Raw genomic sequence first — 24,574 nt, forward strand, 5'->3', positions numbered from 1 at the left:
AGAGTCATATGTCAACAGGCATGTTTTGACTACCGTTCGGCAATCGAATACCTAGTCCCGATATATCCAATGATAAAACTCGTTACTGTTGAATGGGCCAACGTCAACACTCTCCCCCTAACCCAACCGTAACCCAACCGAGTGCAAACAAAACAATCTTGTTGACACCCCCGCCCCCATAGTTCGGTTCTCGAAAGCTTTGTCGATGGTTGATTTCGCGTACGACGATAGAAACCCGCCAAGCGAACGATAGAGGATGTCGACGGAGACCGGCCGCCATGTCCAGTGATGTGATGATTCCATCGATAAGGCTGTGAAATCCAAAAACGCTTAAACCAGAGACCGGTGGAGTCAAAAAGCTGTCGAGATGGCATAACTTTTACTTTAGGTATCATCCTTATGAGAAAAAATCGTACCGTTTTAGACAAATTTCGCTTTCCATGGTACAATTGAAATCGAAATATTGTCTCCGCCAATCTCTTGTTCTAGTATTTCTAGCGGAATCATAGTCGCTACTGCGAATTGCACGCAATGTCCTACCAGACTTGACTCGAATCGCTTCGACTGTTAATTAAATAACTTGCTCTGAAAGTGGAGAGAGGAACCAAAAAGGACAGCCCTTCAACTACAGACAATGCATAGCAACCATGGTTGCTATCGATTCAACTGATGGACATGCTTTCGCTATCTGATAAAGATAAAACAGTAGGCGTAGGAAAAACAATAGGACCATGCCGTGCCGGCGCTTGCAAATACATAAAGCATTAAATTCTTGCTTTGAACCAGTCTAAAAATATTCAAGAACGGATAGGTACGCCTATCATGACCCACCTCTTGCTGACACACCGATTGCCACCTGCCACGGCGAGGAAAGAAAAATTTATTCAATCCGGGAGATATTTTGGAATTGTTTTCAAATTAGGGTAATTGCTTATTCTTACCATGCTAGAGCCAATCTATCGCATACCGCTGTGTACTTCCGCTGACAAGAGGCAGATTGCTTTCATCGTACGATACCTACTTATCCACATTTCTGGAATGTGTTGCGCTATTTACCCATCGGTTTAGATCCGCCGATAAATCTGTGACGTCCCGTTCGCAATTAGATATTTGATTCTCGTGCTGGAAAGCGGTGGAACCGAACCGATGTTAAATTGCACTAATTTACTGCTAATTAGAACGACAACACGGCGTAGAACGAGACGCAATGGATGCGCATTTTCCGATGGCACTGTAGTAGAATATGTAGTACGGCTGAGTTGTGGGTGGGTTGTTCCGAGAGAAATTGCTATGTGCGCATCCTAAAATATCCTTCTGTTATTTACGGTTCGCTTGCATTATCCGGTTCGATCATCCGCATCTGTTATTCCACGTGAGCGTGTGCTACCTTCGCACAAAAGAGACGTTTAATTGTCAACAATCTGCTCATTAGGCGAAAAGCAGCTCGCAACCAGTAGTTGACGAACGATAAATGGCTACTCATTGGCGACATTATTCCATTATGGTGAATGATTGATACGCTTAATAGAATTAGGATGCAACATCGAGGCGCCAGCAGGGGTGAGAGTGAATAATGGCTTATACTCGACGGATTGCTACTATTGCAGATCAAACAATTTATGTTCGCTACCTACTATAACCAATCGCTTCCACCACAATTCGGAAACTCGGACTTCACTACGATAACCGTAAACTTATTGAAGGTAGTGAGTTTCAATGACATTTTTTAGTTTACGGTGGTTTCAGTTGATACGTCGCATTGTACTGTAAAGGGGTGTGTGACGAATTTTTGCAGTAAATTTCAAAACGGATTTAAAAAAACCCAGATTTGATCCACCTAACAGAGATGGTGCCTTTCTCGTGCGAATAAAAAATAGTATTTTGACCATAACTTCCGAGCCAATAGTCCAATCTGGCCAATTTTCAATAGAAAACAATGAGATAGAAGTCTGCGTCGGATGCAACTTCATACACGGTTCGAGGCCGCATCTCTCCATCTTCGGATACGCCCCACGCTCGCCAAGTCGTTTTGCACCTGGTCTGCCCATCTCGCTCGCTGCGCTCCACGCCGTCTCGTACCTGCCGGATCGGAAGCGAACACCATCTTTGCAGGGTTGCTGTCCGGCATTCTTGCAACATGTCCTGCCCAGCCCATCGTACTCTTCCGGCTTTAGCTACCTTTTGGATACTGGTTGGGCGAGCTCATGGTTCATTCTTCGCCGCCACACACCGTCTTCTTGCACACCGCCAAAGATGGTCCTTAGCACCCGTCTCTCGAATACTCCGAGTGCTTGCAAGTCCTCTTCGAGCATTGCCCATGTTTCATGTCCGTAGAGGACAACCGGTCTTATTAGCGTCTTGTACATGACACATTTGGTGCGGTGGCGAATCTTTTGACCGCAGTTTCCTCTGGAGCCCGTAGTAGGCCCAACTTCCACAGATGATGCGCCTTCGTATTTCACGACTTACATTGTTATCAGCCGTTAGCAAGGATCCGAGGTAGACGAATTCCTGGACCACCTCGAAGGTATCCCTATCTTTCGTAACACTGCTTCCCAGGCGGGCCCTGTCGCAACTTGTTGCAAGCAAATCGGTTGAGGATAAAGTGCCCGAAAAATGAGTGATGCTTTTGCTACATTTTGGTACGTGGTTGCGCACAGACACACACACATACACACAGACATCACCTCAATTCGTCGAACTGAGTCGATCGGTATCTAACACTATGGGTCTCCGAGCCTTCTATAAAAAGTTTGTTTTTGGAGCGATCATATAGCCTTTACGTATACTCAGTATACAGGGGATGGACAAAATAATTAGGATAGGCAAATTTTGGGTAAAATTAGATGTGTTGTAACTATCTTAGTTATCATTCGATTTTGACAATTCAGGCATGCTTGAACTAGAAAATTAATGCAGCTCGACGGTATGTCCATGGAACCGACTATGGCCACCGGATTCCGGAGATATTCCGGGTTTTTCGGAGGTAGGTTCAAAACCGTAATTTTGAGGTGGATATTAGGAGAAGTTGTGGTTGAAAATTGAATAATATTAGTAACCACAAATAAAGTAGGGCTCTTGCTGATTGGAACCATATATTGAGATTTGGAATCGGACCAGAATCAAGTGAGATATGGCCATTTAATTATAATCGGTTCCGATCGATCAAAGGGGTCAGGCCACAACTTCATTTGAATCTCGCTTTTTGATAGATCGTCCACTATGATATTATTCTAGAAAGCCTCTAATGTGTCAAGAATCAAAAACCAATTGCATAAACGGATCCTGGAGTCGCTGGGATGTCCCCGGGGAACCTGTGGAAGGGGACATTTAAGTTTTAGCACCAAAACCAGTCATTCGACGGCTCTTTTTTCATGGTTTTCGATCAGGAAGCGAAGTATGAATATAAAATGGTCCTTTGACGGCTCTGACCGCTTCCAGGATCTATGGATTGGCCCCGGGGAACCTGTGGAAGGGTACATTTTAGTTTTACCACCAAAACCAGTCGTTCGACGGCTCTTTTTTCATGGTTTTCGATCAGGAAGCAAAATATGAATATAAAATGGTCAATTGACGGTTCTGACCGCTTCCATGACCTACGGATTGGCCCGGGGGAACCTATGTAAGGGGACATTTAAGTTTTAACACCAAACCCTAGTAGCACACTTCAGTTCGATTTGGTTGCAGCAACTCTAATATGACTTGATTTGGTCGCATATGAGTCACAGTGACAGATATGTGACAAGCGTGCTACTCGGGAAACCAGTCATTCGAATGCTCTTTTTTCATGCTTTACGATCAGGAAGCGAAGTATGAATATAAAATGGTCCATTGACGGCTCTGACCGCTTCCAGGATCTACGGATTGGCCCCGGGGGAACCTGTGGAAGGAGACATTTTAGTTTTACCACCAAAACCAGTCATTTGACGGCTCTTTTTTCTTGGTTTTCGATCAGGAAGCGAAGTATGAATATAAAATGGTCCATTGACGGCTCTGATTGCTTCCAGGACCTACTGGTTACCTCCAAGGAACCTGTGGAAGAGGACATTTTATTTTTAGCACCAAAACTAGTCATCCGACGGCTCTTTTTTCATGGTTTTCGATCAGGAAGCAAAGCATGAATATAAAATGGTCCATTGTCGGCTCTGACCTTTTCCAGGGTCTACGGATTGCCCCCGGGGAACCTGTGGAAGGGGACATTTTAGTTTTACCACCAAAACCAGTCGTTCGACGGCTGGTTTTGTATGAATAAAAAAGTATGAATATAAAATGGTCAATTGACGGTTCTGACCGCTTCCATGACCTACGGATTGGCCCCGGGGAACCTGTGGACGAGGACATTTTAGTTTTAGCATCAAACGCAGTCATTCGAAGGCTCTTTTTTCATGGATTTCGATCAGGAAGCGAAATATGAATTAAAAATGACCATTGACGGCTCTGACCACTTCCAGGACCTACTGATTGCCCCCGTGGAACGTGAATGAGGATATTTTAGTTTTAGCACTAAAACATTCGATTTTCGATCAGGAAGCGAAGTATGAATATAAAATGGTAGATTGACGGCTCTGACCGCTTCCAAGACCCACGGGTTGCTCCTGGAGAATTTGTGTAAGAGGACATTTTATTTTATGCATCATAACAAGTCATTCGACGGCTCTTTTCTAGTGGTTTCGATTAGGAATCGAGAAATGAATATAAAAGGGACCATTGAGGGCTCTGACCGCTTTCTGAACATACAGATTGCCCCAGGAAACCTGTGCAAGGGGACATTTAAGTTTTAGCACCAAAACTAGTCATACAATGGCTCTTTTTTCACGGCTTTGGATCAGGAAGAGAAGTATGAAGTAGGCAGCTTCCCCGTGAGCTATCCGTAGGTCCAGAAAACGGTCATAGCCGTCAATGATCCATTTCTTGTTCATACTTCACATTCTGATTGAAATCCATGAAAAAAAGTCTAATGATTGGTTTTTGTGCTTAAACTAAAATGTCACCTTCCACAATTCCTCGGGGGCAATCCGTAAGTCCTGGAAGCGGTCAGATCCATTAATGGTCCAATTTATACTAATACTTCGCTTTCTGATCAAAAATCACGAAAAAAAAGCCGTCGAGTTATTGGTTTTGGTGCTGCAACTTAAATGTTCCTTTCCACTGGTTTTTCGGGGGGAATCTGTAGGTCCAGAGAGCGGTCAGAACCATCAATGGTCAATTTTATATTCATACGTTGCTTATATTAAAGAAGAGCTGTCGAATGATTGATTTTGGTGTAAAAACTAAAATGTCCCCTTCCACAGGTTCCTCGGGGGCAACCAAAAGGTCCTGGAAGCGGTCAAAGCTGTCAATGGTCCTTTTATATATATACTTTGCTTCCTGATCGAGAACCTATAAAAAAGATCCGCCGAATAACTGATTTTAGTGCTAGAACTTATATTTTCCTTTCCACAGATTCCTCGGGGCCAATCCGAAGATACTGGAATCGGTCAGAGCCGTAAATTGACCATTTTATATTCATACTTCGCTTCCTGATCGAAAGCCATGAAAAAAGAGCCGTCGAACGACTGGTTTTGGTGGTAAAACTAAAATGTCCCCTTCCACAGGCTCCCCGGGGCCAATCAGGGCCAATCAGAGCCGACAATGGACCATTTTATATTCATACTTTGCTTCCTGATCAAAAACCATAAAAAAAGAGCCGACAATGGACCATTTTATATTCATACTTTGCTTCCTGATCAAAAACCATGAAAAAAGAGCCGTCGAACGACTGGTTTTGGTGGTAAAACTAAAATGTCCCCTTCCACAGGTTCCCCGGGGCCAATCCGTAGATCCTGGAAGCGGTCAGAGCCGTAAATTGACCATTTTATATTCATACTTCGCTTCCTGATCGAAAACCATGAAAAAAGAGCCGTCGAATTACTGATTTTGGTGCTAAAACTTAAATGTCCCCATTCAAAGGTTCCCCGGGGACATCCCAGCGACTCCAGGATCCGTTTATTCAATTGGTTTTTCATTCTTGACACATTAGAGGCCTTCTAGAATAAAATCATAGTGGACGATCTATCAAAAAGCGAGATTCAAATGAAGTTGTGGCCTGACCCCTTTGATAAGTATCGATCGGAACCGATTATAAAGAAATGGCCATATCTCACTTGATTCTGGTCCGATTCCAAATCTCAATATATGGTTCCAATCAGCAAGAGCCCTACTTTATTTGTGGTTACTAATATTATTCAATTTTTAACCACAACTTCTCCTAATATCCACCTCAAAATTACGGTTTTGAACCTACGTCCGAAAAACCCGGAATATCTCCGGAATCCGATGGCCATAGTCGGTTCCATGGACATACCGTCAAACTGCATTAATTTTCTAGTTCAGGCATGCCTGACTTGTAAAAATCGGATGATAACTAAGATAGTTACAATACATCTAATTTTACCCAAAATTTGCCTATCCTAATTATTTTGTCCATCCCCTGTACGAGAAAGGCAAACATCGTTACAAGATTCAGACATATCTTTCAGCAATGGATATTTTTGCAATAAATTTCAAACACGTTTTTTTCTATGATTGCAGAATGCTGCAATTATGCAGCATTTATCTTCATTTCCAATAAAGTCTAGACCCAACAAAATTAAAAGCTGATAAAGGGCTAATTTAATTAAAAATAGGCTTTTTCAGCTACATTGTTTGTTGGGGAACAGGAAAATATCCTTCGGATATTTCCACAAGAATTCCATCTTGAATTCTTCATAGAAGAGGATTTTTTCGTTGCAGTTCCTTGAGAAATTTTCTAGAGAACGTATAAAAATATTTCTGAAAGAGTTCTAGAAGGATTTTTCGAGGATATTCTTGTAGATATTTTGAGAGAATTTTTGGAGAATTTTTAGGTCGTCTCTGAAGAAAAAGCAGAAGTATTTGCCTTATAATATTTCGGAGGAGATTTCAAGGGAATTGCCTGGAAAAATCGTGTAAAATTTTCTGGGCGAATTCTAGAAGAAGCTTCCATGGGTATTGTCGGCGATATTCTTGGCGGAATGTGTGAAGGAGTTCTTTGTTTTTTTAATTCCTAATGAAATATCCGGAGAAATAGTTTTCAGAATAATTTAGTTGTGAACGACTTTCCGGGAAAATCCTCGGAGGAATTTTTGGATATGAATTTCTGGAAGACTTCCTAGACCTAGCGGAAAGCGCGTAACACTTTCAAGATGTAGATTTTGCAATTGAATTCCATAAGAAGTTCTTCAAGAATTCCTGTACAATTTTTCGGAAGAATTCCTGGGAGGTGGGTGTAGGTGAATTCCATATGAATAAAGAAGAAATATCTAGTCCTCGAGTCCTCGTGGTAATTTCTGTAGAGTTTGCGAAGCAATTTATGAAGTGCTTGGAGGAATTTTTGGAGGTGAGACTTGTTCGCGACAAAATCTGGACACATAACATTAGAAATACAAAAAAAGATGGAGTCAATTTATTTCAGCGCAGTTTTTACGAGTATGCATGAGATTTAGTGACATTTTATTTTCCGAGAAACAGTTTATGTCGAAAGATCTGGCCTCCTCTGTAGTATTTGCTACACTTCCTATCTTTAAGGAGGTTTCCCAAAAACGGTTTTCTTTCACTCAATCGGGTTCTAGATGTTGTCAAACTAACATCAGACTATTGCAAGACGCTATGAATAGTGCTTACATGAAAACAATAGCCTTTCCCGGAACGTATCACCATATGGTACTTCCGGAGGAACTCCTGGAGGAAAAATTCCGGAGGAACTTCCAGAGGATTTTCTGGAGGATCTTCCGGAGGAACTCCTAGAGGAACTTCCGTAGGAACTCCTGGAGGATCTTCCGGAAGATCTTCCGAAAGAACTCCTGGAGGAACTTCCTAATGAATAATTTCCGGAGGAACTCTTCGAGGAACTCCTGGAGGAACTTCCGGAAAAACTCATGGAGGAATTTCCGGAGTAACTCCTGAAGGAATTATCGGAGGAACTTCCGGAATAACTCCTGGAGGAAAAAATCCGGAGGAGCTCCTGGAGGAACTTCCTGGATTTTCTGGAGTAACTCTTGGAGGAACTTCCAGGATTTTCTGGAGAAACTTCTGGAGGATCTTTTAGAAGAACATTCGGAAGAGCTTATGGAAAAACTTCCGGAGAAACTCCTGTAGGAACTTCTGAAGGAACTCCTAGAGGAACTTCTGGAGGAACTTCTGAAGGAACTCCTGAAGGAATTTCCGGATGAACTTCTGATGGAACTATTGCAGGAACTTTCACAGGAACTCCAGCAAGAACTTCCGGAAGAACTCTTGGAGGATCCGAAAGAAAAAAGAAAAACGACGAAAAAAAGAAACGAAAAACTTATGACAGATATAAATTTGAATATTTTACATCACTATACAGCAAAAAATATAAATTTAAAAAACTGATCTTTCCAAAACCGCAATCTTGCTAAAACATCAGTAGTGATACATACAGCTCTATGAAAATGCAAAACTTGTGATACCTCTCGCACAGATTTCAAAAGTTTCACCAGGAATCGCGTATCAAGTCAATTTTCGCTCAACAACTAGTATGTATCTATAGTATTCATGATTCTCGACAATACAGGCACCAACCCTTCTGATACCGCTCCGTCGATATCAAAAGTTTCAGTTTAACCGCGAAACAATCTACTGGATAGCTATATCGAACATTCAAAACTCTTTCAGCAGTAACCATACAAAAGTCATTCACTCCTAATCATTCAAACAGATCAAAATGTGGCACACGAAAATTAAATTTGAAATAATTTATACCTGTATTTCGCGCTCGAGGCTCAAACTCTTGTAGACTACACAAATAAAAGTTAAATTAATAATTACGTCAATAAAGTAAAAAATCCATCATCATCATCGAGGCGATCGTTGTAGTCGTTAATGCCCCAAAAACAATAAATAAAATAAAAATAAAACACACAAAATTATCCGTTGGGTAAAACTTCGTCAAAACTTAAATTAGTTAATGCTAAAAAATTGTCGAGTAGCTGTCTAAAATGCAGCTTTGACGTGTGAAATACATTGTCTCTTGAACTGTGCTAGTGTCGCTGCACGTTTGATGTGTGTAGGCATCGAATTGAAAACATTTACACCCTTGTAGAACAATGAATTTTGTGAAGCACCATGCAAAAAGAAAGGTGTTCTTACATCAACCGCGTTTCTCGTATTATATCTATGAATGTCACTTCCTCTTTCAATTCGATCACACAAATATCGAGGCAGCAAACCATTAATTACTTTAAAAATGAACACCATAGTCAAATAAACAATGCGTTGCTTCACTGACAGCCACTGCAAGGCGTCTAACAAAAAAGTTGAGGTAGTGAACCTATTGCATCTCAAAATCAAGCGCATTATTTTATTTTGCAAACGCTGTAATCTCGATATTTGTGTACCGTTAGCCAAGAATAGGATGGACGGGCAGAAATCCAGATGAGGAGAGATGATTGATTTATACAACAATATTTTACTAGCAATGGTCAAATCGTTTTTAATCGGCAAAGAATTCCATACTTCTTGGCAATTTTCTTGATAACATTGTCAATATGTTTGTCAAATATTAGCTTGTCATCAATAATCACGCCAAGATATTTAATCTCCCGTACGCGATCAATTGCCTCATCATCCATCATAACAGAGACATTTTCACTTATTCGGTTCCGCGAAATTATCATGAACTTAGTTTTACTTATGTTCAATTTTAACTGTTTATATTTCAACCATCTAATGCAAATCTTCGTTTAAGTGTGAAACGGCCTCTTCTAGGTTTTTAGCTGCAATGAACAGCACGGTGTCATCAGCAAAAAGATTTATATCACAAAATCGTAAGACTCGTCGCATGTCATTTATGTACATAATGAATAAAATAGGCCCTAATACTAATAGACCCTAATACTAAGCTCCTAATGGAGGAGCTTCCGAAAGAACTCCCGGAGGAGCTTCTGGAGAAACTCCTGGAGGATCTTCCGGAGAAACTTCTAGAGGAATTTCCGGAGGAACTCTTGGAGGATCTTCCGGAGGAACTCCTGAGTAACTACTGGAATAACTTCCGGAGGAACATCCGGAATAACTTATGGAAGAACCTCCGAAGGAACCCTGTAGGAATATTCGGAGGAACTCCTGTAGGAACTTCCAAAGGAATTTCTGGAGGAGCTTCCAAAGGAACACCTGGAGAACTTCCGGATAAATTCCTGGAAGAACTTCCAGAGGAACTCCTGGAGGAACTTCCGAAGGAACTCCTGCAAGAACTTCTGTAGAAACTTTCGCAGGAACTTCAGGAGGTAATTCCGGAGAAACCCCTGAAGGAATTTCCGGAGGAACTCTTGGAGGAACTGTTGGAGGATCTTCCGGAGAAACTTCAAGAGGAACTTCCGTAGAAACTCCTGGAATAACTTCCGGAGGATCTTCCGAAGGAATTCCTGGAGGAATTCCGGAGGAACTTCCGGAAGAACTCCCAGAGGAAAAATTCTGGAGGAATTCCTGGAGGAACTTACAGGAATTCTACAGAAACTCCTAGAGGATCTTTTGGAGGAATTCCTAGATGAACTTCCGGAGGAATCCCCGGAGGATCTTCCGGAGGAACTCCTGAAGAACCTCCGGAGGAACTCCTGGAAAAACTTTCGAAGGAACTCCTGGAAGAACTTTTGGAGGAATTCCTGGAGCAGCTATCAGAGCACTTCCTCAAAAAAAATTTATTGCTTGAAATAAGCTCAAGCCGACTCAAGCCGCCGCTCCGCCGATTACCAACGGCGTGACGCCGCCACGCCGCCGCTGATAAATTTTCAATCGGCGCACAGGTCTAGCTGTGAGTGAATATTCAAAATTATCACAAGCGAATAGTTTAGACTAAAGTCACTAGATAAGGAGTATGGAGAAGTGGAGATCGTAAGAATTGCTTACGTCGAATTTTGGCAACACTCAAAAAAGTTTAAGCTTTCGCATGGCTATTCGCTTTTGCAGATTGCGTTCACAAAGGAGTTTATCTTATAAAAACATTTCGAACTCTTTTCCAATTGCAATTTCCAATTGCAAAGATTAGAAATGTTAACTTCTCATGCTTTCCAAAAGCTAGTGATATGAAAAACAAATGGATTATACATTTTGTGATATCTCTGCTCCTGCTGTTGTAGTCCTCGAAAAAGATACACTCCTTGATGCACTCAAAAGAATTGTCACTAAATTTCCACTATAAAAATCAAGTAGGCTTGAAAAGTCGATTCTTTTTACGATCTTACTTGTATCTCATAAAACTTTCTGATACCAAATGCATACCAGAAAGAAATGTAGTGAAATTTAAATAAAAACGTGGAAAACAATGTCTATGTTCTTTTCTAGTGAATACTACTTGTCACGAATGTATGAAAAATACATGAGTGGGGTACTCAGAAAGAGTTTATGTTTGACATCAATCGCTAAAAATGGAGAATTGTGCAGAAATATCATGAGAGTAATTTATAAAACTCAGTCTTTGAGTATGAAATAAGAGACGTCGTAAAATCCCGATTAATTAGTTACTAATCGATAACTTTCGATTCTTGTCGATTATAATGGTTTCGATAGCCTAACATAGCCTTCCCAAGTAACATTTTAAGTTTTATAACGCTCTTGAAGACCATAATTTACTCTACAAGAGTGTTATAAAACCAGTATAAAACCAAAATGTTACTAGGGTTTTGTACCGAAATTTGAGTTCACTTGGCATAAGACGAGTTTATACAATCCCATTGAATTCCACCACTTAGTTGTATCTATGACTCAAGTCGAGTCAAGTACGAGACACTGAAGACGGCCTTACTGTTGAGGTCGAAATACGTATCTGTCAAGATACAACTAAGTGGTGGAATTCAATGGGATTGTATTAACTCGTCTTATGACAAGTGAAGACATTCCACTAAAAAGCTCAAAATAATTTTCTTATCAATTCCGAGTTTCCAATACCTGTTCCGTAGCCATCCCATAGCCAGTTTAACCCTATCGAGAAACTATGGCGTTTTCTTAGCTACTCATGAGATTTTGAGGATGTTTTGAGATGTCCAGATATTTAGAGTTTCCAGAACCTGATCAGTGGTCATCCGGAGACCAATTTATGTCTATTGTTGTCAACCATTTACTTTGACCATTAATTACTTATACTAAAACACCTGTTACGACTTTAAAAATTACAAAATACATTTGCTCAAAAAAATACTTATGCCACACATCAAAACTCACCCCTATGAAAAAGGGAAGGTCATCCTGAAGATTCTACTCGTCTACTTTCTTGAACTACTATTTCCCTCGGTTACAGTTGAAACCGCTTGCATTTTAGTTGAAAAATCACCGAGAACGAGCTGATTTAAGTTGTCAGTATTCGTCCCGGCAGTTTGAGGGTTAACAACTAAATGAATGCTTTATCACCTATTATTTATACTGCTTCCATAGCATTATTTCTCAAACTTTTAGCCTGAAAATTGACGGCTACAACCCTTCGTAGAGTTCGCGTTCGATCATGTATTGTGCAGCAAGCAGATAGTTTGCGCGATTCCGTCCGAGTTTGTTTTGATTCCCGCAATCCGTTCGAGTTTGTTATTCTAACTAATAGTTAGTTTATGATTCGCGCGGTCGAAGTGAGAATTAATTAGTTCGCGTTTGATCGTGTTTTGTGCAGCAAGTAGATAGGTCGCATGAGCAGTGCGGGCTTGGTGGTCGTAGGTTCAATTCCAGGCCACTTTCCATTCCTTGTACTTTGTATCTCTCCCTTTATTTTTCATGTTCCAGCAATCGCTAGATCTGAAAATGGGATTTGAATTCTTTTTCCTCGCTTTCGCAGCTCATTAACATAGCAACTGGAAGCAACTTCATTCGACTTCTTGGTCAACCTCGGGCTTTTACATCGGGATCCGACGAAACCAGTAACCAATGCGTCAGCTCCTTGTTTGTCCTGAAATCTAATTGAAATTATTCTAGATGTGTGTTGTGTACGTTCATTGTATTTTCAACATTACACTTTTGTTTACAAGTCATTGAGGAACGCATATTTTAAATATAATGAATAAAGTGAAAAACTTTATGATTTATCCTGTCAAGTTGAAAAACATATTTATACATCAAAATGAGATGGACGCGTAGAGTCTTCAGCAAAGTTGTAGCGAATATTATTATGAACAACTTTGCTTATCATGCCGAGTATCTATTTCTTATATAAAACAAACTTGCAAAGTTTTATATGAAAACCTCTTTAAAATCATATTTAATGATTTTTCACATTTTCCGTCTCATTAACAAAGTTGTAATACAAGCAAAAATATGTGTTTCTGCCGAACAATGTAACTTTTCATCTATAATAAAACCAGTTAAAGTTATTCAAATATAATGATTTTTCATGGGTTTTTATTTACAAAGTTTTTTTTTAATACAACAATCGAGAAGATTCTTGTCGATACATGTTTTCAACGACAGTAAAAAGAAGAAATGATCAACTTTCCGCATATCGTGAAGAAATTTGCGACTTTTTGTACTGCAAATTTTGCGCCGTATTCGAGTTCCATGCAAACTATTGTCCCACCACAATATGTTCCCACCAGTTTCTCCATATATGGATGACGTCTCCGGTGCAAGAAACAGCTTTTTAGAGTGTGAAAAAAATTGCAAGAATGATGTTTTGGATTGTGCTTTCGCTATATTTTTTTTATACAATTAGACGTGCGAGCATTTGTTTTGTTACTTCGACAAGTGGAAATACCTATGAAAATATGGATAATTTAAATATAACTTGTATGTGAGATGGAAAGTTTCCCCATAAAACGTCTTAAGTTTGTTATATCGGCACCAACATGTCAAAAGGGCGAAACTTCTTTCGTAAACAAGAGCTTCTCACGTCGCTGTTAGGCTAACTTGAGCCCACCCACGTAATCGAGCACAACTGATGAAAGACTCTTCTTTTATTAAATGGTACTGTATTGTGTAGGTGGTCATGAAATAGCCCTGCACCGACATGAGAAGCTCTTGTTTACAAAAGCAGTTTCGTCCTTTTGAAATGTTGGTGCCGATATATAAGGTATATAGAGACTCAACTTGTTCAGAAAAGTTGTTCGTAATAACATTTGCTACAACTTTGTTGAGAACACCACGTGCCCATCTCATTTTAGTGAAAAAATAATTTTCCCAAATCACTTGCGCTCCTAAATATCTTGCAACTTTTGTGACGACAAAATAAAGCACAGTGCGAAAGTGCCATTTGGCCGAAATTGTCGTTAGGTCCAACGGGTCCTACGGCCAAATGTCAGTTACTGAACGAATAATATAGTCAAAAATGTCCACCCGTTTAGCGAAATGACATATTTGTCCAAATGGCCTTTCTGCCAAACAACCATTTCGACCAAAGATCATTTCAACAAATGATATTTTCGGTCAAATGACCTATTTTGCCAAACAACTTTTAAGCCAAAATACCAGTTCGGGCAAACGACATTTTCCAGATAGGCGGATGGGTTTTGATATAATGATTTGTTCGGCCAAATGACACATTCGTTAGCCTTCGGCTAAATTTTACGTCGTTTGACTGAAAGTCATTCGGCGAAAAGCTATTTGTTCGTACGTCATTTGGTCGAATAACCGAGAGTCATCTTGCCAAACTCCATTTTACTAAACTAAACGTTTGTCCGAAATGGTAATTAGGTCGAAAATGGTTTGACTGAAAATGTAATTTGACCGAAAACTAATTGGATGACGAGGCATTTGGCTACCTTAAGAGAGTCATAGTTACTCCCGCCGGTTCGACTGGCAGTTTGAACGAAAAAGTCTTTTGACCGAATAGATCATTTGTCCATATATTATGTTCGGCAGAAATTATTTGACAAAAAAAATGCCAATCGGAACTTTTCAACCAATGACATTTTTGGCCAAATAAGGCTAGAAGGGTTTCGGCTAACGTTAAATGGTTCTTTTGGTCAAACGACATATTCGACCAAACAACTTTCGGCCATATGGCTTTCTGTCAAACGACCTTTCTTCAAAAATTCAATTTCATCGAGAAATTCTTTTAATACAAACGAGAAATCCTTCAAGACTTCCATTCAAATTTTTAGTTTCTACGTATGTTTTGACAATATTTTAACGAGAAATCATTTTTGTTTTTTTTTTCGGAGATGGCCTGCAGTTTTAACGTGTCATTTGGCCGAACAAGTTGCAAACCTTATCAAGCGCGCTGGTCAACTGTGACATCGTTTTGCCATCACCAAAACCTTCAGCCACTTGTTGTTTATACTTAAAGCTCACACCGAGCGTTTGACATTTCTTACTCTTACTTTCTTCTTTCTTCACTAATCATCATACTCTAATCTACGTTTTGCTTCGGTCACCAAAGCAAGTAATGTACCACAGATTTCAGAATATCCGAAAACCCAGTTACGAAGTTCTATAACCTATGGCTGTCCGTTGAGATGAAATCGTTTTTTGGTTAAGAAATCTACGTTGTATTTAAAGAGAATTATATGAAAAATAAAAAAATATGCTTATGGTCTATTAAAAATCCGGATTGATAGCGAATGCAAAAATTCCGGTCTGGGCATGGCACGGTACAGTAACAATAGTCGTCAATAGTTCATCAATCGATTTATGATTTCAGAGTTCGATTTTTCTTCAGAATAGCTTTGCATATGCCGCTAATGAATGCCGTTTAAAGCTAATCTCAGTTGAGATTCGAGCGGGACATCAATAATTCTCTAGAAATTACTGATCAATTAAGATAATTGATGTGAGATAAGTGTTAGTGGCAATTTAGCCCAATTTGATTTAAAAAATTACATTCAAATTTCAATATCATCATTCTAATTGTGATAATTCTTGGAAACATTCTAATATTTTTCGAAAGCGTAATCAGGCAGAACGTTGCAGTTAATTTTCTCGGAATCGAGTTTTTGCCACTTACATCCCTTTGCTGCCCCGCCTAATTGGGATCGACACTCATGGCATGGTTCAATCAACAAAGCCGCAATCATTAAGCCAATTTTATTCGACAGCCCATGCTGCTAATTCAAGCTAAAATCTCTACAAAACACTGCTGCAAACCGAGCAAATATTTTCCCATCAAAGTCGAACAATGTCGGCAATGTTGATGATCGGGCACCGGCAGCCGTCCCCTTTTTCCACCGATTGTAGTTGACCAACCGACCAATCGACAAAACCTGTTGCGCATAGTTTCATAATTGGATTGCCATGAAATGGGTCGACGTCGACGTTTGCTGACTAATTAGACGGGCGAGGCGAGGGTCCTAAAGTGGGTGGTAAAAGAAAGGGCTATGCAGCGAGCAGCAGCGCGACTCAATATTGGCTGCGATAAATAACTTTCCGACTGGGGCAATCTCAGCATCGGACGAATCGACGACGGCGGGCGGCGGCACGGAAGAAAGGGTCCAATGGAATGAAATTAGTTAATTTATGATAAAACCGCTCGCGTGGCTCGGAATTTTACGATAGCACAATGGCGGTTATTTGCGCAAGTGAAGGGATTGTTTGGCATGCTATAGATGCTATCATGCAGTGGTAGCAATTTAGATTTTTAATCGATTCAAATTAGATGGATCCGAAAACTGTATCAACAAACTGCTCTCATTTGAACGAACGCTGTGATTTTATAGCCCTCAGCATATGAATGCTTAAATGTTCGATTTCCTCCTTCTCATAGATGAATCTTCATGCCGCGACGAGGATTTCACTTGGGTCAACAACTGTGCGGAGGCGCCGAAAGCTACTATTGATTCTGACCGTAGATCCACTTCACATACAACTGTGGGAGGTCGATCCAGCCGTAGTCATACTCATGGTCACGATCCAAACCAAACCCGCACTCCGTTAAGTCCAGTTCTATCTCCTTCAGGAGTTCTCGGAAGTGGTAAACCTCCTCGCCCCATGACGGGAAGTCTCGACCGAAGACGCCACCTTGGAGCAAGTCGCCACGAAAGGGACTCCAAAAGTCGAAGCACCCACTCACTCAAGGATAAATCGTCCTCCTCCGAGCTTCAACAGCAGGACTCCCACTCCAGCAATCTAAGCTTAAACTCCAAAGGTAAACCTTCGAGCAAGCGATCGACCTGCGGGAAAGGATCATATGATAAACTTTGGAATTTTCAAGAACATCAACATGACTCGGGCAGTTTTAACAATTACAACAGCAGTGGAAGCAGTCATCACAATAATAACAGCGGCAACAACCATCGACAGAGTCCAGGAATTTGGGATCCTCCTCCTCCGCCACCCGTTTCCCATTGGGATCCACACTACTACTGGAACTGGAACAATCACCACAGCCGAGAGGAGCTGCGGTTGATTGATTACCACCGTCGCCAGCAGGCCGAACTCTACCGGTACGGCAGCAACGGAGCTCTCAGCAGCACCCAGGACCTATCTTGCTCCAGTGGATGTTGCAATCGACCCTACTACCAACCACCGCCCCCACCATGTTGCTCCTGCGAGCACAGCCGGACCATGTGGGGCAAGGATTGTCAGGTTGGCCTTACTGTACTACATTTTGTGAAGAACCGTCAATCTCGAATTCATTTAACCATAACTTCCTATTTGTATGACTTTGCATAATAGCTAACCCGTTTTTTTTTCTTCTACCCCCGAACAGCGCCAGGACACGGACGAGCGGTTGCGCCGCTTACAGTCGGACAAGGAAGCCCTAGCGCTCCAGGTCAAGGTGCTCACCGAGCAGATCCAAACCCAGGGCACCAAGATCAGCGACCTGGAGCGCACGGTGAGCGAGAAGAACCAACTGCTCTCGAACGCGGACGACCTACTGCAGCGAGTAAGCCAATTTGCCAAAACCGTTGGCATCCAGATTGACAAACAGAAAGTACCGCGAATTTCTTTTTTCTTTAGTTTACAAGTTTATTACTTCCTCCTTTATTACTTTTTTCTTACGTTTTTTTTTGTTCTCGAATTTGATTCACTTTCACTGTTTCTTTAGTTTGTATACCATACTTGAATGTTTGGATGTTGTATTGTGATAGATGTGTAGAAGTTAAACCGTACCCGATTGCAAACTGCATCACATTAGAATGCATGTAGACGTTCATAAAGAGTACCCCACTAGAGTATGAATCGATGATATTCTATTGAAGTTTGTCAGATGGTTGCCACGATAAGTACTTTTTCCAAATTTTTAAATCGCCAAACGATTATCATTCATTTCGGTCATAAAGATCATAACCATCTAACAACGTCGGTTTGGTTGCATGATAAGTACTGTATGTCCGTTTGTAGATAACATTGTTTAATCATATTGAAACTAACTATTAAATATTCAGGTTTCAGGGTAAGTCAATTATATTTGTTTATATATGTACATCCATACTTTTGTTTACGTTCGAATGTATTTTCGACGGTTAATGTTAAACTATAACATTGCCAATGACAACAACATTGTCCTGTCTTGAAAATATTGGGACAACCTCAACTCGCAACAAGCGTTTGTCCCAAACTGCAACACGCAAACCACAATAATCGCCTGCCGCGCATTTTAAGTCGGTTTTGGATTATGTTTTTGCCTTTCTCGTACAACGAAGAACGGTGATGTTGGTAGCGGTCCTAGCATCGATGGCAGTGGTTTCTGCATCGGCAGCGGTTTAGCGGCAAACTATCGAGTGGCTATCGTGGACGTCAGCGGCACTTCAGTGAAACTTTCTTGGTGCATTGTTCTGGAACTGATTTTGTTGCAGGATCAATAAATTGGTTCTTTTCAGGATAACCCCACCCTTATTTAACCTCAAGTTGAGAAGCATATTTTTAGTGAAATAAGCACTTTATCAGCTATCAATGTTTGTTGGGAGCCCTTCTTTTCAGGATCATAATTTTATACATGGGAAGGTTGTGTGAATAATTTTGTTCAAAGTGCAAATTAACCGCTTTGCGACGCCAGATTGTTGCCGTCCGTAGCAGAATCACGAACGCGCGTCAGAGAGAGACGCTGCAGAAAATTATTCGCATGGATAGCAACAATAGCAGTCAAGACAAATTTCCTCTCAAGATTATAATTTTAGTAGGTAGTCTCCAAGCGAATAATTTGAACTGCTGCCAGAAAAAGTGGTACATAAACCATTTTTGTCAATTTTGAGTTTTTTACATAAACGATAATAAATTTGAGAATTTTGAATTTTGTACCAATGAACTTGATATTTGTCAAGAAACTTTATATATTTCCCTCGACTACAGTACACTGACCCCACATATATGGGTCACTTTGTAACAATAATTAGTCACTTCAATTTGCATATTAGTTAAATAGAATAGATAGACTAATAGACTTATATTAGTTTGTGTGACCCATGATTGTGGGCCCAGTGTACTCTAGTACAGTTGAGTTGCAGAAAATTGTAATTTTTTGGGAAAATGCGTCCAAGGATGTTATCGATCATTTAGAAATCTACCTTCGATCATTTAGTAGTTTGTCAATAACTCATTTCAGAGGCTAAATTTCAAAATGTGTTGTATGGTGGACTTCTAGAGCAAAGGTTTATCTACAACTCTGCCTGACAGTTAGTTGCTTGAATTTCACTAATAACGGAGCTATATCGCTAGTAGCAGTAACTTAGACTAAATGATTGCATATTTTGTTATTATTTAGTATGAGTATAGCAACTAGCACCGTAATTCCTTTAATAGTGGAATTCGAATATCTGCCTGTTAAGAAGAGTTGTAGAAAAACCTTAGCACTAAAAGTCCACCATACAATACATTTTGAAATTAGGCCTTTGGAATGAGTTATTGACAAATTACTAAATGATCGAACGCAGGTTACTAAATGACCGATAACATCCTTGAATGCGTCTCGTGTAAAATTTACTCAATGAAACATGTACCACTTTTGCTGGCACCGGTTCATTTGTACTTGATCAAAATTGGTCTCGCCTCAAATTATGGCGTCAGAGCTGCTTTCATTGATGATAGCCAATCGATGGTACTTCAGACGCCACCGTTGCAGAAATGAGCTCCACTTCACTCCTGCCACAGACGCCTGCGTAGCGAAACAAGCAAGAAAATTTCATCTGGGTGCTGCTGATGCTGTCGACGACGACGACCGCATGACTCACACCATCGGCGGGAAGCAAATTTTGGGCAGGAGCTCCGCCGATGCCGATCGTGGGACCGCGGTCTGCTCTTCGCAACATCTCGAACGAAACGGCTCGCGCGCGGAAAAGCTGCTTTCTTGTAATCAATAAAGTTAACCCTGTAGCCACGCCCCTTTGGTGAGTGTTACGGTTACACAATATTTGCACTTATACTGATCAACAAAGAGACGGGACTAATGGGCCTTCTTTATTTACCCTTATGCGGCCGACGGGGTACCCGTGTTCCTTTTTCAAATTCAAGTGGTGATATTTCAATGAATTTTTATAGCTGAAAGCTGAAACTCGGTGACATCTAAGAACTCCATAAAATGTAGCATCTGTGAGAAAATCACGTTGATACAGTGAGGAGGGACGTGGGGAGGGGCATCTGATTTTTTTTACCACGTGGATGGCCGACAGGGTACCCGTGTTCCACTAAATTGATATTTTCATAACTTTAACAATTTTCAACCGATTTAGATAATTTTGACAGTTTTGGAAACAGAAACTCATATACTTTTTGCCCATAGTCAAGGTTTACAGCTTTTGTCCATGGTTATACAAGAAATCTTTGAAGTAAGACTTAAGAGTCTACACACGTAACCGAAGGACTATCAACCAGTTTCGAATATATATCATGCTCATTGCGCTTCTTAGAATAGTCGGTGTTCACAGTATACATTCTGGGTCTCCAAAAACCCCTGGAGTAAGGCCTAAGTCACCCAAAAAATCCCTGGAATAAGATCTTATGGTCTGCTAACGTAACCAAAGGTCTATCGTGTAAATTCAAAAACGGTACATGCTCTTTATGGTGCTTAGCTGTGAAAGCAGTATATGTTCCGGGTCATCCAATGACCTTTTCTTAAAACATGTTTGCATTCCAAGTAGTTCTTGTTGCTGTCATTGATTCCAGGTAGTCTACGAACTCCATACAGTCAAGGTCTTCGGATCAATCTCCGTAATGGAGGCAGTTAACGAAGAATAAACCAGTTGCGTGACCCCTTCTTGGTATATGTTTGTATTCAAAGTAGTTCTTGTTGTTGTCGTGGGCTCCAGGTAGTCTACGAACTCCATAGAGTCAAGATCTGTGGATCAATCTCCGTAATGGAGGCAGTTATCGAAGAATAAACAAGTTGTGTGACCCCTTCTTGGCATATGTTTGTATTCCAAGTAGTTCTGGTTGTTGTCGTGGGCTCTAGGTAGTCTACGAACTTCATAGATTCAAGGTCGGTGGATCAACCTCCGTAATGGAGGCAGTTATTGAAGAATAAACATGTTTTGTGACCCCTTCTTGGCATATGTTTGTTTTTAATGCAGTTCTTGTTGTTGTCGTCAGTTCCAGGTAGTCTACGAACTCCATACAGTCAAGGTCTTCGGATCAATCTCCGTAATGGAGGCAGTTATCGATGAATAAACAAGTTGCGTGACCCCTTCTTGGTATATGTGTATATTCCAAGTTGTTCTTGTTGTTGTTGAGGATTCCAGGTAGTCTACGAACTCCATAGAGTCAAGGTCTGGGGATCGACCTCGGTAACGAAGGCAGCGTTTGAAGAATAAATAAGTTTTGTGACCCCTTCTTGATATATGTTTGTATTCCAAGTAGTTCTTGTTGTTGTCGTTGGCGCGTTGGCGGTTGTGCAGCGCAATGCAGCTGTCATTGAGTCTGACATCGGTTTGAAGTTTAGCGGTCCGATAACTGTAAAACTGTTGCAACTATCGAATTGCAGTTAAATGACTTGCAGTTATCGAACGTCTGCTGTAGTTTTTGTTTTTGCTATGGTACTAGGTAGTCTATGAACTCCATATAGGAATGATCTGTAGATCAACCCACGAACGGAAGGCTATTGGTATATGTTTGCATTTCAAGTAGTTCAAGTTGTTGTCATTAGCTTTGGGCAGTTATTGAAGAATAAACAAGATGTGAAACCTCATCTTGATACATTAGCATTCCAAGTAGTTATTGTTGTCTTGTTGTTGTTGGTTCCAGGTAGTATACAAACTTCATTCATATCACTAATATGAAGTTTATGCTTTGGAAATGCAAAATGTAAATAAATTGGAACGATACAAATTCACGCCGAGAACGTGAGGGAAAAAACGGGCTAATATCGCAAAGATCATGTACCATATTAAAATTAGATTAAGGCCACTCCTCACGGAATCCAAGTTTCAAAGTGCTCGCGTTTTCGGGGGCACACCAATCGATACGGAGGCGGCGCACAACTGTATTTTTTGATGATTTAGCTTTGCTGTGTCGCAGCATGCGTGAAATAATAAAAATGACAGTTGTGCGTTACTTCCATATCGAGTGGTGTGCCCCCGAAAACGCGAGCACTTTGAAACTTGGATTCCGTAAGGAGTGACCTTAAAGACCCTCTAGATATTCGTGTAAGCCTAGAAGTCTAACTCCATAAATTTCTAGGATGACCATTAGCATATGCCATGAACGCATTTTATCCATGGGCCCCAAAGGCATGTACCAAATTTAAAACATGCTGATATATCTCTGGTGTAGATCCTTATGCCTTACTTCAGGGGTTTCTTGGATGATCATGAACATTTAAAATGGGTGCATTCTATTCTACGTACTACAAAAGGCATGTATAACTATTTAACTAGGCCGAAGGAACTCTGCTTACGCGTGAAGCTCTTGCTGATTGTTCAAGTGTTCTCTTGGATACCCATGAACATATGCAATGAAAGGTATATTCAATGTACTAAAAAGGGCATATGCCACTTTTGAAACAATCCGAAAGGTTACGTGTGAAGATCCTGAGGCCTATTTTAGCATTTTCTTGGAAGACCATAAACATATGCAATGGACGTATTCTTTTCTATGTACCACAAAGGGTATGTACCACTTTTGAAACAAGCCAAAAGATCTCTGGGTACCCATGCAGATTTAAAGTCCTATTCCAGGGTTTTCTTGGATGACCATGAACCTATGCAATGGACGCAATCTATTCTATGTACCACAAAGGGCATGTAACACTTTTGAAAAAATCTGAAACATCTTTAGTTACGCGTGTAGATCTTAAGGCCTTTTCCAGGGTTTTCTTGGATGACCATGAACATATGCAATAAAGGCGTTCTATTCTATGCACCACAAAGGGCATGTACCAGTTTTGAAACAATCTAAAAGATCTCTGGTTACGCGTGTAGACCTGAAGGCCTTTTCCAGGGTTTCTTGGATGACCATGATTATATGCAATGAAGGCGCCAGAGGACTTATCCGAGAGATTTCTTCAATAGCGCAGAACATATGTAGTGATCACATTTGATTTCGAGATGCGCAAAGAGCATGTACCACTTTTGAGTCAAGTCCATAGACCCATGGTTACGAGTGTAGATCTAAAGGCCTCACTCCAGAGATTGCTTGGATGACCAGGAACACATACTGTGAACGTATTCTATGCTAAGTACCACAAAGAGCATATACCGTGTTTGAATGTGCATAATAGGCCTTTGGTTACGCGAGTGGATCTTTAAGCTTTACTCCAGGGATTTCTCGGATGACTAAGACTTCATTTCAGGGATTTTTGCATTACCCGAAGCATATACTGTAAACACCTTCAATTCTAAGAAGCGCAAAGAGCTTGTAGCATATTTGAAACTGGCTGAATGGCCTTTGGTTACGCGTGTAGACTCTTAAGCCTTACTTCAAAAATTTCTTGTATAACCATGGGCATAAGCTGTAAACCTTGACAATAGGCTAAAAGTATATGAGTTTCTGTTTCCAAAACTGTCAAAATTATCCAAATCGGTTGAAAATTGTTGAAGTTATGAGAATATCAATTTAGTGGAACACGGGTACCCTGTCGGCCATCGACGTGTGTTTTTTTTGTTGGCCGCATAAGGGTTTATTATGAAAAAACTGCTTTCCCCTGCGCGCCTGTTATTTCATTTGAAAAGACGCGGAGAGCGGATAGCGGTCCCACCATCGCATCGGCGGAGTTGGTGAAGCAAATTTTAATCCCACCGGTGGCATGAGTCGTGTGATCGTCGTCGACAGCTGTTCGTGATTCGAAAAATGCATTATGAGACATTAATCGTTTCTACTCAGTACCACAATTCTATACAAAGGAATATTGGGCGAGAGGAAATTGTTCAAAGTACGACGTCAGAAAGTTGCCGTCCGTAGCAGAATTACGAGCGCGCATCGTAGGGAGGTGCTACAAACCACCACATCTTCCAACAAACTGATCCTCGTTTAAATCGACTCCGCCAGTGCAACCGCGACTCCCCAAAGTTTGCCTGTATCCAGGGGTATGCTGGGTACCAAGGAACGTGACAGAGTCTTTTGACTGGGACCACATTTAGATGAATCGTACACTGCACAACTACGAAAGATAAAGTACCGCAGTGGAGCTATTTATTCAACTACACGAAAAGCAATACAACTTCGGCAGAAGTCCGTTCTGGATTGTTTACGAGAACTGCGGAGTGTTAAGTTCTGTTGAGTGATA

At 40.7% G+C, this 24,574-nt stretch overlaps 1 protein-coding gene across 11 annotated transcripts in view; it reads left to right on the forward strand.

Moving 5' to 3' along the window:
• LOC134226293 (liprin-beta-1) overlaps positions 1-24,574 on the forward strand; it is a 148,562-nt gene that overhangs the window by 95,776 nt on the left and 28,212 nt on the right. For 8 of the 11 annotated variants that reach the window (XM_062706973.1, XM_062706974.1, XM_062706971.1 and 5 more), the window contains 2 exons: positions 16,685-17,505; positions 17,630-17,854. In XM_062706973.1, the coding sequence (XP_062562957.1) occupies positions 16,685-17,505; positions 17,630-17,854 (1,046 nt within the window). The remainder of the gene's footprint in view (positions 1-16,684; positions 17,506-17,629; positions 17,855-24,574) is intronic. The other 3 variants (XM_062706968.1, XM_062706975.1, XM_062706970.1) reach the window with 2 other exon arrangements.

This window comes from Armigeres subalbatus, chromosome 3 (genome assembly GCF_024139115.2).
Source record: "Armigeres subalbatus isolate Guangzhou_Male chromosome 3, GZ_Asu_2, whole genome shotgun sequence".
NCBI classification, from domain to species: Eukaryota; Metazoa; Arthropoda; class Insecta; order Diptera; family Culicidae; genus Armigeres; species Armigeres subalbatus.